The 13,941-nt window shown below is 40.5% G+C and overlaps 1 protein-coding gene, 1 long non-coding RNA gene and 1 other non-coding gene across 8 annotated transcripts in view; 2 read left to right on the top strand and 1 right to left on the bottom strand.

Moving 5' to 3' along the window:
• ATP8B4 (ATPase phospholipid transporting 8B4 (putative)) overlaps window positions 1-11,492 on the top strand; it is a 342,310-nt gene extending 330,818 nt beyond the window's left edge. For all 6 annotated transcript variants that reach the window (XM_070797570.1, XM_070797568.1, XM_070797567.1 and 3 more), the window contains 3 exons: window positions 1,017-1,155; window positions 4,426-4,556; window positions 9,298-11,492. In XM_070797570.1, the coding sequence (XP_070653671.1) occupies window positions 1,017-1,155; window positions 4,426-4,556; window positions 9,298-9,579 (552 nt within the window). In that variant the 3' untranslated portion in view covers window positions 9,580-11,492. The remainder of the gene's footprint in view (window positions 1-1,016; window positions 1,156-4,425; window positions 4,557-9,297) is intronic.
• On the top strand, window positions 1,535-1,606 carry TRNAR-GCG (transfer RNA arginine (anticodon GCG)). The gene has a single exon. It is a non-coding gene; the product is annotated as a tRNA-Arg (tRNA).
• LOC139185283 (uncharacterized) overlaps window positions 5,379-13,941 on the bottom strand; it is a 53,038-nt gene continuing 44,475 nt past the window's right edge. The window contains exons 3-6 of the long non-coding RNA XR_011568900.1: window positions 13,502-13,578; window positions 10,066-10,136; window positions 9,224-9,430; window positions 5,379-5,659 (exon numbers count right to left, since the gene is read on the bottom strand). This is a non-coding gene — a long non-coding RNA (uncharacterized lncRNA). The remainder of the gene's footprint in view (window positions 5,660-9,223; window positions 9,431-10,065; window positions 10,137-13,501; window positions 13,579-13,941) is intronic.

A 13,941-nucleotide genomic window follows, 5' to 3' on the forward strand; every position in this document is an offset into this window, starting at 1 on the left:
CTCTTGAGCCTCCCTCCCACCCTGCAAGGTCATCACAGAGCACTGAGCTGACTGAGCTCCCTGTGCTATACAGCAGGTTCCCACTAGCTATCTATTTTACCCATGGTGTAGTGTTATACATATCAGTGTTATTCTGAATTCACCCTACCCTCTCCTCCCCCACATCCATGTGTCCATTCTGTCTGCATCTCTGTCCCTGTCCTGCAAGTAGGTTCATCAGCACCATTTTTCTAGATTCCACATATATAAGTTAATATATGGTATTTGTTTTTCTGACTCACTTCACTCTGTATGGCAGACTCTAGGTTCATCCACATCACTGCAAATGACCCAGTTTCACAGAACCTACGTATTTTTCCTCTGAGAACTGAAGTGTTCATATTCACTAGTGGCTTCCTTAGTTTGCCCATATCAGATCACTCTTTTTCAGCTGTGCTGCCATAACAAGTTATTGGACGGGAGAAGGGCTTGTGAACATGCTCCCAGATCACCATGAAGCCCAACTCCTGATGCCAAAAGTGGATTAAGGATTTTTGTTATTATTTGAATAGTTTAACAGAAATGGTAATCAAAATGAACTAGAATATTGGTATAAAACAGACTATACCTGTGTCAAAATGCTGAAATGAAAATATATGCACAGATCTTAAAATGTTGCAGTTTCTCACTATGAAAAAGTTTTCCAATAGACAAATTTAGAGAGCAATTTGGAAAGTAGCATTGAAATTAGAAGCCACTCTGCTTTCTCATTTAAAAGTTTAACATTTTATTTCCTGATGTTCACTCAATATTGTTAGATATAATGGCTGCAGGTACAAGTCCTAAGGTCAGTTGTCTACCAGAAGTGTCACATCAGTCCCCTGTGTTGTGCAGAAAGTGGTAGAGCCTGTGGTTGGCTGCTAACTAGACAGGTACAATTGTCTTTTCACAGAAGTGTCCTGAGGAGACATTACTCAGTAAAATGATGCTCTTTTCATCCTCAACAATCTCCCCTTGGCATTTGACTTTATTTACAGATAGCCTTGGATACCAGCTATTGGACTGTCATTAACCATGTCTTCATCTGGGGCAGCATAGCCACTTATTTCTCCATTTTATTTACAATGCACAGTAATGGCATCTTTGGCCTCTTCCCAAACCAGTTTCCATTTGTTGGTAAGTGAATCATATTATTTGCTGGGGCCTTGTATCAAGATGTCATTTGTCTTTGTAATGTATCTTCATTTTGGTGGGACTAGGAATGACCAGTAATTCTGTCTCTAGGAATTGACTGAACCAGACAGCTGGAGGCTTACAGTTTCCTAACAGTGCAGATGCAGTATTCTGTCCCTTTTCAAATAAGAGGCATAGCACATATATATCAGAGCTGCCTGAAAACCATGTAGTTCAGGTATATGATAGAGGGAAGAGAAAGAAATGCCAGGATCTCCCTTTTATGCCACATTATAACCAGCATTTATTGCCAAAGTTCACCTGTGGAACTTACGTTCATTTAGAAAAGAAGTGTATAATTTGTGTGTGTGTTAAGTGGGCTTCCCTGGTGGCTCAGAGGGTAAAGCGTCTGCCTGCGATGCAGGAGACCCAGGTTTGATCCCTGGGTGGGGAAGATCCCCTGGAGAAAGAAATGGCAACCCACTCCAGTACTCTTGCCTGGAAAAGATCCTCTGGAGAAAGAAATGGCAACCCACTCCAGTACTCTTGCCTGGAAAATATCATGGACAGAGAAGCCTGGTGGGCTATAGTCCATGGGGTCACATGTCTGACTCTCTGCAACGCTATGGACTCTAGCCTGCCAGGCTCCTCTGTCTATGGGATTCTCTGGGCAAGAATACTGGAATGGGTTGCCATGTCCTCCTCCAGGGGACATTCCTGACCCAGGGATCAAACCCCCATTTCTTATGTCTCCTTCATTGGCAGGTGGGTAGTGGCTCAGATGGTAAAGAATCTGCCTAGCAGTGCAGGAGACCTGGTCAATCCCTGGATTGGGAAGAGCCCCTGGAGAAGGGAATGGCTACCCACTCCAGTATTCTTGCCTAGAGAATTCCATGGACAGAGGACCCTGGCAGGTTACAGAGCTGGACAGACTGAGCAACTAACACTTTCTTTACTACTAGTGCCACCTGGGAAGCCCAGTGTATAATTTAGTCTTTTAAAAATGGCTGGACAGTAGGCTGTAAGTGGCACAAAGTGTAGGCTCTGTTGCCAGCCAGCCAGGGTTCTCTGCCACTTATAAGATGTGTGACCTTAGGCAAGTTTCTTTTCCTTTTAATACCTTAATGTCTTCAATTCTAAACTTGGGGATATTAATAGTTCCTACTTTTATAGGGAATTTGGGAGGGTTAAATGAGATAATGCATATAAAATGCTTAGCATGCAGCTTGGTACATAGTACTTTATCAGTAAATGTTAACCAGAATAATGATGATTAAAGAAAATGTGACTTGATTACTGGTTGGGGACACTGCAAGCGATTTGAACAGCAGGTGGGTAGCAAAAGGCCTCCTAAAATCCCTTGAGCCCCTGATATTCTGAGTCCACCAAGAGTATATGTCTGGTCTACCTTTGGAGTATACTGTCATTGCCCCCCATATTTCGAAATGATTCCCAGCAAAGGCCACTGAGTTTTACACAGTGGGGCTATTAATAGACTTTTTAAAGAAGTTTTAAAATTTCTAGTGTGTGTGAAATAAGCCTGTAACAGAGATGTTTCTGAGTTCATCCTGGAAATGTGGAAAAGAGATGCACAGTGACAACCTTCTTGAGTTCGATTAGGTAAGGCTGAGATCTGCATCCATTAGTTAAGAAACTGAGTCAAGAAAAACAATTATTAGAAGACTGATTCATAGAGAAAGCAAAATAAGAGCAACTATCGGGTTATACATTTCCAAGATTGTAATTGTAATTGAGATTGTAATTCCATTTAAATGCATATATACATTTAAGAGTATTATATTCAATTTTTTGTCTTGCTCTGTGTACCTGGAAATATTTAAATTGCACCACTCTTACTTAATATAAACTGTTAATCCTTTGTCCACCAAAAGGTTCCAACCATGTAGAAACATGATGGTTGTGAATAATAAGCATACTAGGAGGGAAAAAAGAGACATTTAAGTTTTCCCTTTTCTTTTCTCTTTGGTGCCAAATCTGAAAGTTCAGTGTGTTGACCAGAAGACTTCCAGTCCTAAGAGAGCATTCGCACATACATAATGAGACTGGAATGCCTCAACTGGAGAAAGTAGTCTATGTGGTGACCACGCTCTCCAGCTAAGCACATGCCATTCCAGGAATTAATTACTGAGTTCCAATGAGACTTTTCAAAAGTTAGATCAACACTGAGGTTTAAGAAATTTTTTCTTAGTAGCCAGCAGCAAACAGGAGTGTGGTTTTAAAGTGATGGGGTTTTTTCCAGTCATGGCTGTGGGTACTGAGCTTCAAGAAGCTCAGAGATATTTAATTTATGGAGTTTCTCATTTCTGCCCAGGCAGTTGGAATCAAGTGGTCTTTGGTAGGCAGTGTCTATCCTACAAAGAAAATGCAGACATTCCAATAAGTAGCCAAGCCCTCACACCTAAAGCCCATTCAAATAGTGGTAATGCTGTAGGATTGGGAGGGATAATTGGATGTATCATGTCCCTAGAAAACCAACAAAAGGAACAAAGGCTCATTTTGGCAATGTAAGTACAGCTGACATCTTCTGTATAATTTTCCTGTCTGCCTCACTGACCCCTATTGCTGTGTTTAGGCAAACAGCCCAGGATACGAGGTGTGAGTATAAAATAAGAACACTGGCTCCAGGCTTGGGAAGGAGCTTCACTATTCTCTAGAACTAATATATTGAATGACTGCACCAGTGGTTTCCCAGTGTGGAGAATGCTCTTTTCACAAACCCAGGAGCATCTCTGATCACCTTGGGACCTTGAGGACTTCCTATCCATGGGAACATTAGAGAGATCAGCATGTCTGCTCGAGGCTGTTGCCTGGATTTAAAAGGTTGATCCTGTCATAGATACAGCTTACTTTTTATGACATAGCCAGTGGAAAAGACCATCATTTGCGATTGTACCTGCATCTAGAACATCTACTGTGTCATTTGATATGGTAGTTTTAAGGGTAAATGTGGCTTTAATGACTGCTTTGCAGTTGAGGCATCCTGAAACTGGATGAGAGAATGCTGTTCTTCAGTGAAGGTGGACTGAACCTGGATCAGACAATGCATGTCTCTGGCTATCAGTCTCCTAGTGATCAAGCCATGAAGCCGTTCCCAAGGGTGATCTGACCATTGTTCTTGCCTTTTTCTTATCACCACTGAACATACTATATGCTGGGGGAAGATACCCAGTGTTCTCTCTAGGAAATCTAAACAATCAATTCAATAATTCAGTTCGATTTATAACCACAGTGTTTATTTTCCTTTAATAATAGGAAATGCACGACATTCCTTGACCCAGAAGTGCACCTGGCTTGTTATTCTCTTAACAACAGTGGCTTCAGTTATGCCTGTGGTGGCGTTCAGATTTTTGAAGGTGGATTTATTCCCAACTCTGAGTGATCAGGTATGTTGCAGCACTGATGGATACTTGAGGGGTTGATTCTTTGCTCTTGGAATCATGTCCTCTGCCTGACAAGAAGTCCAGGGAAGAGCTAATGAAGTTCTCATCAGCAAACACCTACAGGTAGGTGCACAGCATCACATTGCGGTAGCTGGAACTGCCCACATCTGAATGTACTAGCACTGGGAGTGCCAATGGAGATCACTGTCGACAGTAAATGTGGGTGAGGAGTCATAAATTACAAGTTAAGTTGTGTATTTTTTTATATTAGCACATAGTTGATTAAAGTGTTGTTTCAGGTATACAGCAAGGTGATTCAGTTACATACATGCATCTATTCTTTTTCAAATTCATTTCCCATTTAGGTTATTACAGAATATTAAGAAGCATTCCCCTGTGCTACACAAGTCCTTGTTGGTTATCTGTTTTAAATATAGTAGTGTATACATCTCCATTCCAAACTCCCAGTCTATCCTTCCCTTCCATTCTTCCGCCCAACCCCTAACTTAACCCAAACCCCAACCATAGACTTACCTTTCTGAAGCACCTACAGCATCCACAATCTCAAAGCAAACTGCACACTTAACAATCCAATCCAATAAACAATTCAAACATTGATATAAGATTCATGCACCAAATAACAGTAATAGGAAGTCAACATCACATTTATTTATTTATTTATATTTTATTTTAAAACTTTACATAACTGTATTAGTTTTGCCAAATATCAAAATTAATCCGCCACAGGTATACATGTGTTCCCCATCCTGAACCCTCCTCCCTCCCCATACCATCCCTCTGGGTCGTCCCAGTGCACTAGCCCCAAGCATCCAGTATCCTCTATACCATAAATCCACATCATCACAGTTAAAACAATGAACAGATTATTTAAAAAAGCACTCTGATAACAGTAATTTTGATAAGTATACACACATAGTTATAGCTGTGGTGTTAGTGGTAAATAACCTGCCTGTCAATGCCAGTGCAGGAGACGTAAGTGACTCGGGTTCACTCCCTGGGTGGGGAAGATCCTCTGGAGAAGGAAATGGCAGCCCACTTCAGTATTCTTGCCTGGGAAAATCCCATGGACCAAAGAGCCTGGCAGGCTGCAATCATGGGGTTGCAAAGAGTTGGACATGACTGAAGCAATTTAGCACGCATATAAATTTAAAGCATAACTTCAGCTAGTTATCAAATACATAAATTTACAATACAAAATATTAGTACACAAAATCTTTTTAGTTTTATAAACTACCAATGAATAACCTCAAAAGGAATTTAAGAAGAGAGTTCCATTTTAAATATTGTGAACATAATTAGAGAATGAACTTAAATATTCTAAGCCTGTGAGTCTGTTTCTGTTTGTAAATAAGTTCTTTTGTATCATTTTTTAAGATCTTCCTATAGTGATATCATATTTGTCTTTCTCTAACTTCACTTAGTATGATAATCTCTAGATTCCATCCATGTTGCTGCAAATGGCATTATTTCATTCTTTCTAGTGACTAATATTTCATTGTATAAATATACCATATCTTCTCTATCCATTCATCTGTTGATGGATATTTAGGTTGCTTCCATGTCTTAGCTACTATAAAGAGCAGTACAATGAACACTGGGGTACGTGAACATTTCAAATATGGTTTTCTCTAGATATAGGCCCAGGAGTAGAATTGCAAGGTCATATAGTAGCTCTATTTTTAGTTTCTTAAGGAATATCCGTACATTCTCCTTAGTGGCTGTACCAATTTACATTCCAACAACTGCATAGAAGAAGTAAAACTGTCACTGCTTGTGAATGACATGATAACCATACACAGAAAATCCTAAAGATGGTACCAGAGAAGTAGTAAAGCTCATCACTGAATTTGGTAAAGTTGCAAGATACAAAATTCATACACAGAAATCTGTTGCATTTCTATACACTAACAACAAAAGATAATAAAGAGAAATTACAGAAACAATCCATTTACTATTGCATCAAAAAGAACAAAATACCTAGGAATCAGCCTACCTAATAAGGCAGAAGAACTGTACTCTGAAAACTATAAGATGCTAATGAAAGAAACCAAAGATGACAAGTTCAGGTGGAAATAGAGACCATGTTCTTGGATTGAAAGAATCAATATTATCAGAATGACTATACTACCCAAGGCAATTACAGATTCAATACAATCTTTATCAAATTGCCAATGGTATTTTTCACAGAACTAGAACAAAAAAAAATCTTAAAATGTTTATAGAGATACAACCAACCTTGAATAGCCAAAGCAGTCTTCAGAAAGAAAAACAGAGTTGGAGGAATCAAGCTCCCTGACTTCAGACTACATTATAAAGCAACAGAATGATATGGGCACAAAAACGAAAATAGAGCTCAACTGAACAGGATAGAAAGCCCAGAAGTAAACCCATGTACCTACGGTCAATTTGTGGCAAAGGAGGCAAGAATGTAAAATGGAATAAAGACAATCTCTTCAATAAATGGTTCTGGGAAAACTGGACAGCTACATGTAAAAAAAAAAAAAAAAAAAAACATTCTTTAACACCGTACACAAAAATAAAATGGATTAAAGACCTAAAGTAAGACCAGATATCATACAATTCTTAGAGGAAAACATAGGCAGAATGTTTTGCCTTGGACCTAAGTTGCGGCAATATATCTTTTTTTGGTTTGTCTCCTAGAATAATGGGAATAAAACAAAAATAAACAAATGGGATCTAATTTTGGCACAGCAAAGGAAACCATAAACAAAATGAAGAGACAACCCACAGAATGGGAGAAAAAAATTGCAAATGATGCTACTGATAAGGGATTAGTCTCCAAAATTTACAAATAGCTCATGGGACTCAATAAAAAAAAAAAAAAAAACAAACCCACCCTATCAAAAACTGGGCAGAAGACCTAAATAAACATTTCTCCAAAGAAGACATAGAGATGGCCAAAAGGCACATGAAAATATGCTCAACATCGCTCAGAATTAGGGAAATGCAAATCAAAACTACAATGAAGTATCATCTCACTCCAATCAATGGGACCATTGTCAAAAAGTCTACAAACAATAAATGCTGGAGAGGGTGTGGAGAAAAGGGAACCCTCAGGCACTATTAGTGGGAATGTAAATTGGTGCAGCCACTATGGAGAAGAGCAAGGCAGTTCCTTAAGAAACTAAACACAGAGCTACCGTGTAACCCCTGGCAGCATTTTGGACATTTGCTCCCAAGGCAAAGGGAAGCTTGATGGAAATTAACTGACTTGGGAAAGTAAAGGGTAGTAAAAGAGACACAAATAAGGTATGAGGTGAAGGGGCTCTAAATATCTGTAGAAATATATTAATAGTAACATTATTAAACACAAGGGGAAGGTGGTGTTCATAATAGCTGGGTTGAAAAGTACAGTTAGAAGAAAAACAGAAAGAATAGATTCTAGAAATACCTAAGCCAAGGGATTAACAGAACATATTTCAGTGTTTCATGGAAAGAGGAGTATAAGCAACACAATGTTGTTAGATCTGGACCCAGAGAGGAAGAGAAAAGGAGAAAGAGGGGACACACGTCTGTAGCCACGTATGAAGCGAAGTGAAGTCGCTCAGTCGTATCCGACTCTTTGCGACCCCATGGACTGTAGCCTATCAGGCTCCTCCATCTATGGGATTTTCCAGGCAAGAGTGCTGGAGTGGATTGCCGTTTCCTTCTCCAGGGGATCTTCCCGACCCAGGAATCAAACCCGGGTCTCCTGCACTGCTGGCAGACGCTTTACCGTCTGAGCCACCAGGGAAGCCCAACGTCATGGGAAGGGGGAAATACTGATGAGACGAGTGACCAGGCTGATGATGTTGAGAAGAACTGATGTAGAAATTCCCTTATCATGAAATCCTTCCTGGTCTGGGGCCAAAGTGCCAAGAGATTCCTTCTGAAATGACTCACTCATTCCCCTCTAATGTTTGCCCTTTCCCTTTGGCCCTGTGAGCTCATTCTGATGTAAATCCAGACAATGATGGATGAGCTGAAGGAAGATGATGCTCATTCCTTCCTATGTTTATGCACACCATGATTTTCTGCTTGATGGCTTTCTCCTGACATGAAGGTCAGAATCCAAGTGGCCAGTCAGCTCATCTAGAGAACAAGGTGCTAAGCATCAAACCTTGGATCTTTTCTCTCCTCAGCATTACAGGGAAATGAGATGCTACAAACCCACTCAAACAATGTTGAGCTTTTCAAAAGGTCACCAGAAAACCCACAAGAAATCAAAACCATGACAAATCTCATGGTACTTGGGTCTGTCACAAGAGTTTGAAATTTATGACTGTCATTTTCTAAATTTTCTTAGTCCAGTCACCACTAACTTTTTGGAGCCAGAGAACCTCTGAAAGAGAAAGGAAAGGCTTACTTGGGGGAAATGGGACTGTAAGTTATACTGACTGAGTTTGGGTGGTGCAAGTTAGAAAATCATTCTGTGCAAAATATGTTCCTGTTCATTTAAGATGGATGTATGAGATGGAGACAATTCTGAAATTTGTCTTAACACTTTTTGTTTGCTTAATAGTCTCTTCATAGAAATAAAAACTGACCAGTATCCAGTTTTCCTGGCTTTTAGGTGAAAAAACTTGATTTTGCAATGAAGTTGAGTACTTGGTTATTACTGATATTGTTTTCACGGAAAAGGCTTTTACCTCAGGAAGTGGCCCACTATGTGGAGTCTGTCATTTGGATGCTCCGTCTCACCCTGGGTCTCCTTTGTCTCCAGATCCGCCAGTGGCAGAAGGCTCAAAAGAAGGCAAGGCCCCTGCGTAGCCGAAAGCCTCAGACTCGGAGATCAAGCTCGCGAAGATCTGGATATGCTTTTGCTCACCAAGAGGGCTACGGCGAGCTTATCACATCTGGAAAAAACATGCGAGCTAAAAATCCACCCCCAACGTCAGGGTTGGAAAAGACACTGTATAATAGCACTAGCTGGATTGAAAATTTATGTAAGAAAACCACAGACACAGTGAGCAGCTTTAGCCAGGATAAAACAGTGAAACTGTGAGTCAAGATGAATTTGAACCACACAATCATCTTTTCACTTCAGCTGGAGCTGAAATCAGCTGGCTCCAGGGTTTGGGGTCTGGGGCTAGGCTGGAGTAGATGGCCTCACTTATCCTAAACCTGTGGCAAACAGCAGCCAGTGCACATTGGATAGAGATGCACTCTACTGACAACCTGGCCAGAGGGCACTGCCTAACTGATGAGTTGGTGGATAAAACTCTCAAAATACTAGCAAAGATTTTTATCAACCTAGATACCAATCAATCTGTACTTTAGAATCTCATTTATGGAGAAACACTTGTAAATCTGTATACACAGAGAATGGATCTTCAGCTGGATAAAAGGATACATTCACAAGGTATATATCCCAGCTGTGCAAAGCATCCTTGTGACACATTAACACTTATATGTAAGGTCAGCTATTTCCAAGATACATGTTTAAGATTTTAGAGGTGCACATTGTACACGAAGGTGCTTTCAGACTTACCAGCAGCCTGTTACTCTCCAGTCTCGATCTCTACCTGTGTGTTCAGTCAGAACAACAGATCCCCTTCATGCCTAAAGAGAAGAAAAACTTGCTGGTATTCCACATTTTTCTACTAGTCTGGAGACAAAGTAGACTGAACATCTTTACAGTGGGTAGGCTGACAACTTGTTCAAATTTATTCAAGAAATTCTCAGGGACATGTTCATGAAATGTCAAAGACAGACTCTAGATAGAAAGTATTCTAAGTACTTGTCAATGACTTTTATAACAAACTCAGTAGTTATTTACTCTGTGTCATCCATAACTATTGATGGACTTGGCAAAGCACTGAAATTTCACTGTGATGATAGTATTTCATGTAATTAATGTATCTGCAAATACTTTTGATATTTCCAATTTTGAAAAGTTCAGATTTGAAACCAAACAATCTCTTTAATCGCTATTTAAGTATGCAGGTTTAGTTTGTTCACCTGTCATACTCGTAATTCTAACATATGTGTTGAGTTTCTGGAGATGTACCAGCCCAGATTTCAGTCCACGTGTGAGTCACCAGTGCAGTATCTGTACAAGGAATTCATGCATATTCATGTTCAAACTCCAGTTCTGTTACTTACCTTTGTAACCTCTGGCAGGTAATGTGCCTCCTCGGGGACTCAGTTTCTTCCTCTGTAAAATGAGGATATTCTACCTACCTCATATGGTTGGTTGAGGATTGTCAAAGCACAAATTCTTTAATCATTAAAAACAATTCTCAGTGAATAGATGATTAGTTAAGTGCCATTTAACTAATCATCAGAATAAGAGTTTGAAAAGAGCAAATGTGAAGAACTGGAACTTAAGTAATCAGTGGGAAAGGCCTTGATGAAATGAGACTGTAAAGTGAGAGCCTTACTTTGGTAAGTATCCTAAAGGGAAATATCCTTGGAGGTATTTTTATATAACTTTAACCATGAAGGTAAATTTCTCTATAAGAAAACAAAAATCATGTTTTATCAATTTTCTACAAATCAGTTTCCAACTTTATAGAATATTTAATCTGGTCTTTATTGAATTATTAAAGTTATATTTCTGGACAGAGTCAGATGGCCCTTGGGTGAGCTTGACGGATAATAGGCTAGCAAGAAATTAATGGATCACACAATCCTTTCACACAATCCTTTTTTTTGTTTGTTTTTTTGCTTTAATTTCCATGTCTGGGATAAGGTTTCCTGAATGGGGTCAGATGAGATATGTATAAAAAAGCCTAATGCAGTGCTTTAATCATAGTTAATGCTTATAGATTTACCCTTTTCTCCTGCATGCCTGCGTAGATTTATCCAGATGTTAGTTTTTAGTGTCTAATTTGTCATTAGTTTCACTGTGTTTGCTTGCTTTTTGTAACATTTTTGAAAGATTTGAAAACTCTCAGTAAATATTTTGGCACTGTTGGTGTTTGACGTGTTGTTTCTTTATTGGAAACTCATCGGGAAAGTCTTTGTTACATTGATCAACTAATTGTTTTTTCTCTCTTAGGGAAAGTGTACTCATTCTTAGGATCAGAGTCAAGAACAAAATGAACCAGGTCAACCTATGTTTAACGGATGGGAAAGATTAGGAATGGTATATGTTTGCAAATTCAGTTCAAATTAAATAAGCCTGTTTATAAACAGATAATGTGGATAGTTGTGAGAGAAACACATTTATCAGTTTACTTTGGCCCTATGAGATCCAAATAAACTCACACACCCATTGCAAGGTCCTTCAAATGCCAAGGATTATTTTGAACCTGAAGATAAAAAGGCATGAAAGGGTGTTGGTGATGCTTTGCTATGCTATGCTAAGTCACTTCAGTCATGTCTGACTCTGTGTGACCCCAGAGATGGCAGCACACCAGGCTCCCCCGTCCCTGGGATTCTCCAGGCAAGAACACTGGAGTGGGTTGCCATTTTGGGGAATAGTAAAATTTTAGTTTTATGTAAACTATCAGATTATTTGGAAAGAAAAAATAATTCTATATTTAGGACTAAAGTTGATAACTTGTGTTTTTAAAATCTTTGTCCAAGTTTTGAGCTCTTATAGACAATTACAAATTGTGTTTTCCAAAGGAGAGCTCAAGATGGCAGAATGAGAGACTGTGGCGTTCACCTCCCCCTCCAGAGACATCAAGAATACATCTACATACAGAATAGTTCTCATGGAAAACTAGTTGGAAACTGACTGAAGAACTCCTATACAGCCAAAGCTGCAAGACAAATCTCCACCTAACAAGGTAGGACAGAAAAAAAGCATAAGGTCAGGACCCCCACCCCTGAGAAGAGTCTGACAGGGAGAGAAGTCCTGCATTGGTGGATCCTCATCTAGGGCTGCAAGCGGTTCGAGCCACAGTCTGGGTTTCCCAGGCCTGGGGAACAGCATGGAGAAGACAAGCCCTGTTGGCCAATGGCAGAACTGCTGAGACACATAGAAGGGCTGCAGAAGCTCAAACTCAGTACCAAGGAGTCTGTGTGTGCCGATCGTGGCAGACAGAGCCTTGTACTGGCAGCTGCCACCTTGCTGCATTCCTCAGTCTGAATGGGGCAAACGCCCCAGTACTGCTCACTCCTCACCATAGCTTTGTATGAGACCTGGGCCAGCTGGCCGTGACATTTGTATAGCTACAGAGAGACAGCTCTGGGATGTGATCTGGTTAAGGCAGTAGTGGTCATTGTCAGCGTGTGCTTGGGCAGTGCTGCCAGAGTTTGCCACAGTGAGCCTCCCAGCCCAGTGTTCCAGCTCCACCCACTCCACACTGCAGCTGAGCATGGAGGCGGAGGCGGCCCAGATCGCTGGCAGCAGCTCAGCCACCTCAGTTCCTGCAGCCACAAAGCCCCGACTCCAGCTCCAGACTGGTGAATGCCCCAGCCACTGCACATCATCATGTTGTACTAGATCTGGGACTAACATGACAGGGAAGGGATGTGACCTTGGGCTGCATCCCAGTGGAGCTGCAGAGGCCTTCACAGGCGGCACATCATTCCTCTGTGAGTGTGTGGGGGGCAGGGCACACACTTAGGGGGAATGGAGCCTGATTGGGCCCAACCAGCCCGGCTTCTACCCCATCACCTGGGGAGCAGGCCCCGCCCCTGACAGGATGGTGACAGCCACAGAGCTGAGAGGAAATCCCACTTCATACCCAACACAGGCTTTACACCCTCCAACGCCAACCACACTCCCTATCAAGGGGAACACAGCCAGGACACCCTGAAGGAATATGTGGCTGGTGTCCATATTAAAACCAGCCCTTTCACCAAAGATATCACAGTCTACACAGTGATGCTCCCATATAAAAATGCCCTTTAAGACCACAAAAGCTAAGTTTCTGTGTCTCTATGAATTTAGGAGAAAGTTAAATAAAATGAAAATGCATAAACCACTCCCAATAAGAAGAGCAAGAGAAATTCCATGAAACAGAACTCACCAGTGTACCAGATCCTGATTTCAAAAAAGTGGATTCATCTGCTGCTGCTGCTAAGTCACTTCACTCGTGTCCGACTACTGGAGTAATGGAAATAAAAGCAAACATAAATAAATGGGACCTAATTAAACTTTAAAGCTTTTGCACAGTAAAGGAAACCACTGACAAAAAGATAACCTAGGAGAAATATTTCTAAGAAAAAATATTTGCAAGTGATATGACTGATAAAGGCTTAATAGCCAACATATATAAGCAGCTCATACAATTCAACATCAAAAACCATACAAGCCAATTAAACAATGGGTGGAAGAACTGAATAGACAACTTTCTGAAGAGGAAATGCAGATGGCCAACAAACACATGAAAAAATGCTCAAAATCGCTAATCATTAAAGAAGTGCAAATCAAAACCACAAGAGATATCATCTTACATCTGTCAGAATG

This window comes from Bos indicus, chromosome 10 (genome assembly GCF_029378745.1).
Source record: "Bos indicus isolate NIAB-ARS_2022 breed Sahiwal x Tharparkar chromosome 10, NIAB-ARS_B.indTharparkar_mat_pri_1.0, whole genome shotgun sequence".
NCBI lineage: Eukaryota > Metazoa > Chordata > Mammalia > Artiodactyla > Bovidae > Bos > Bos indicus.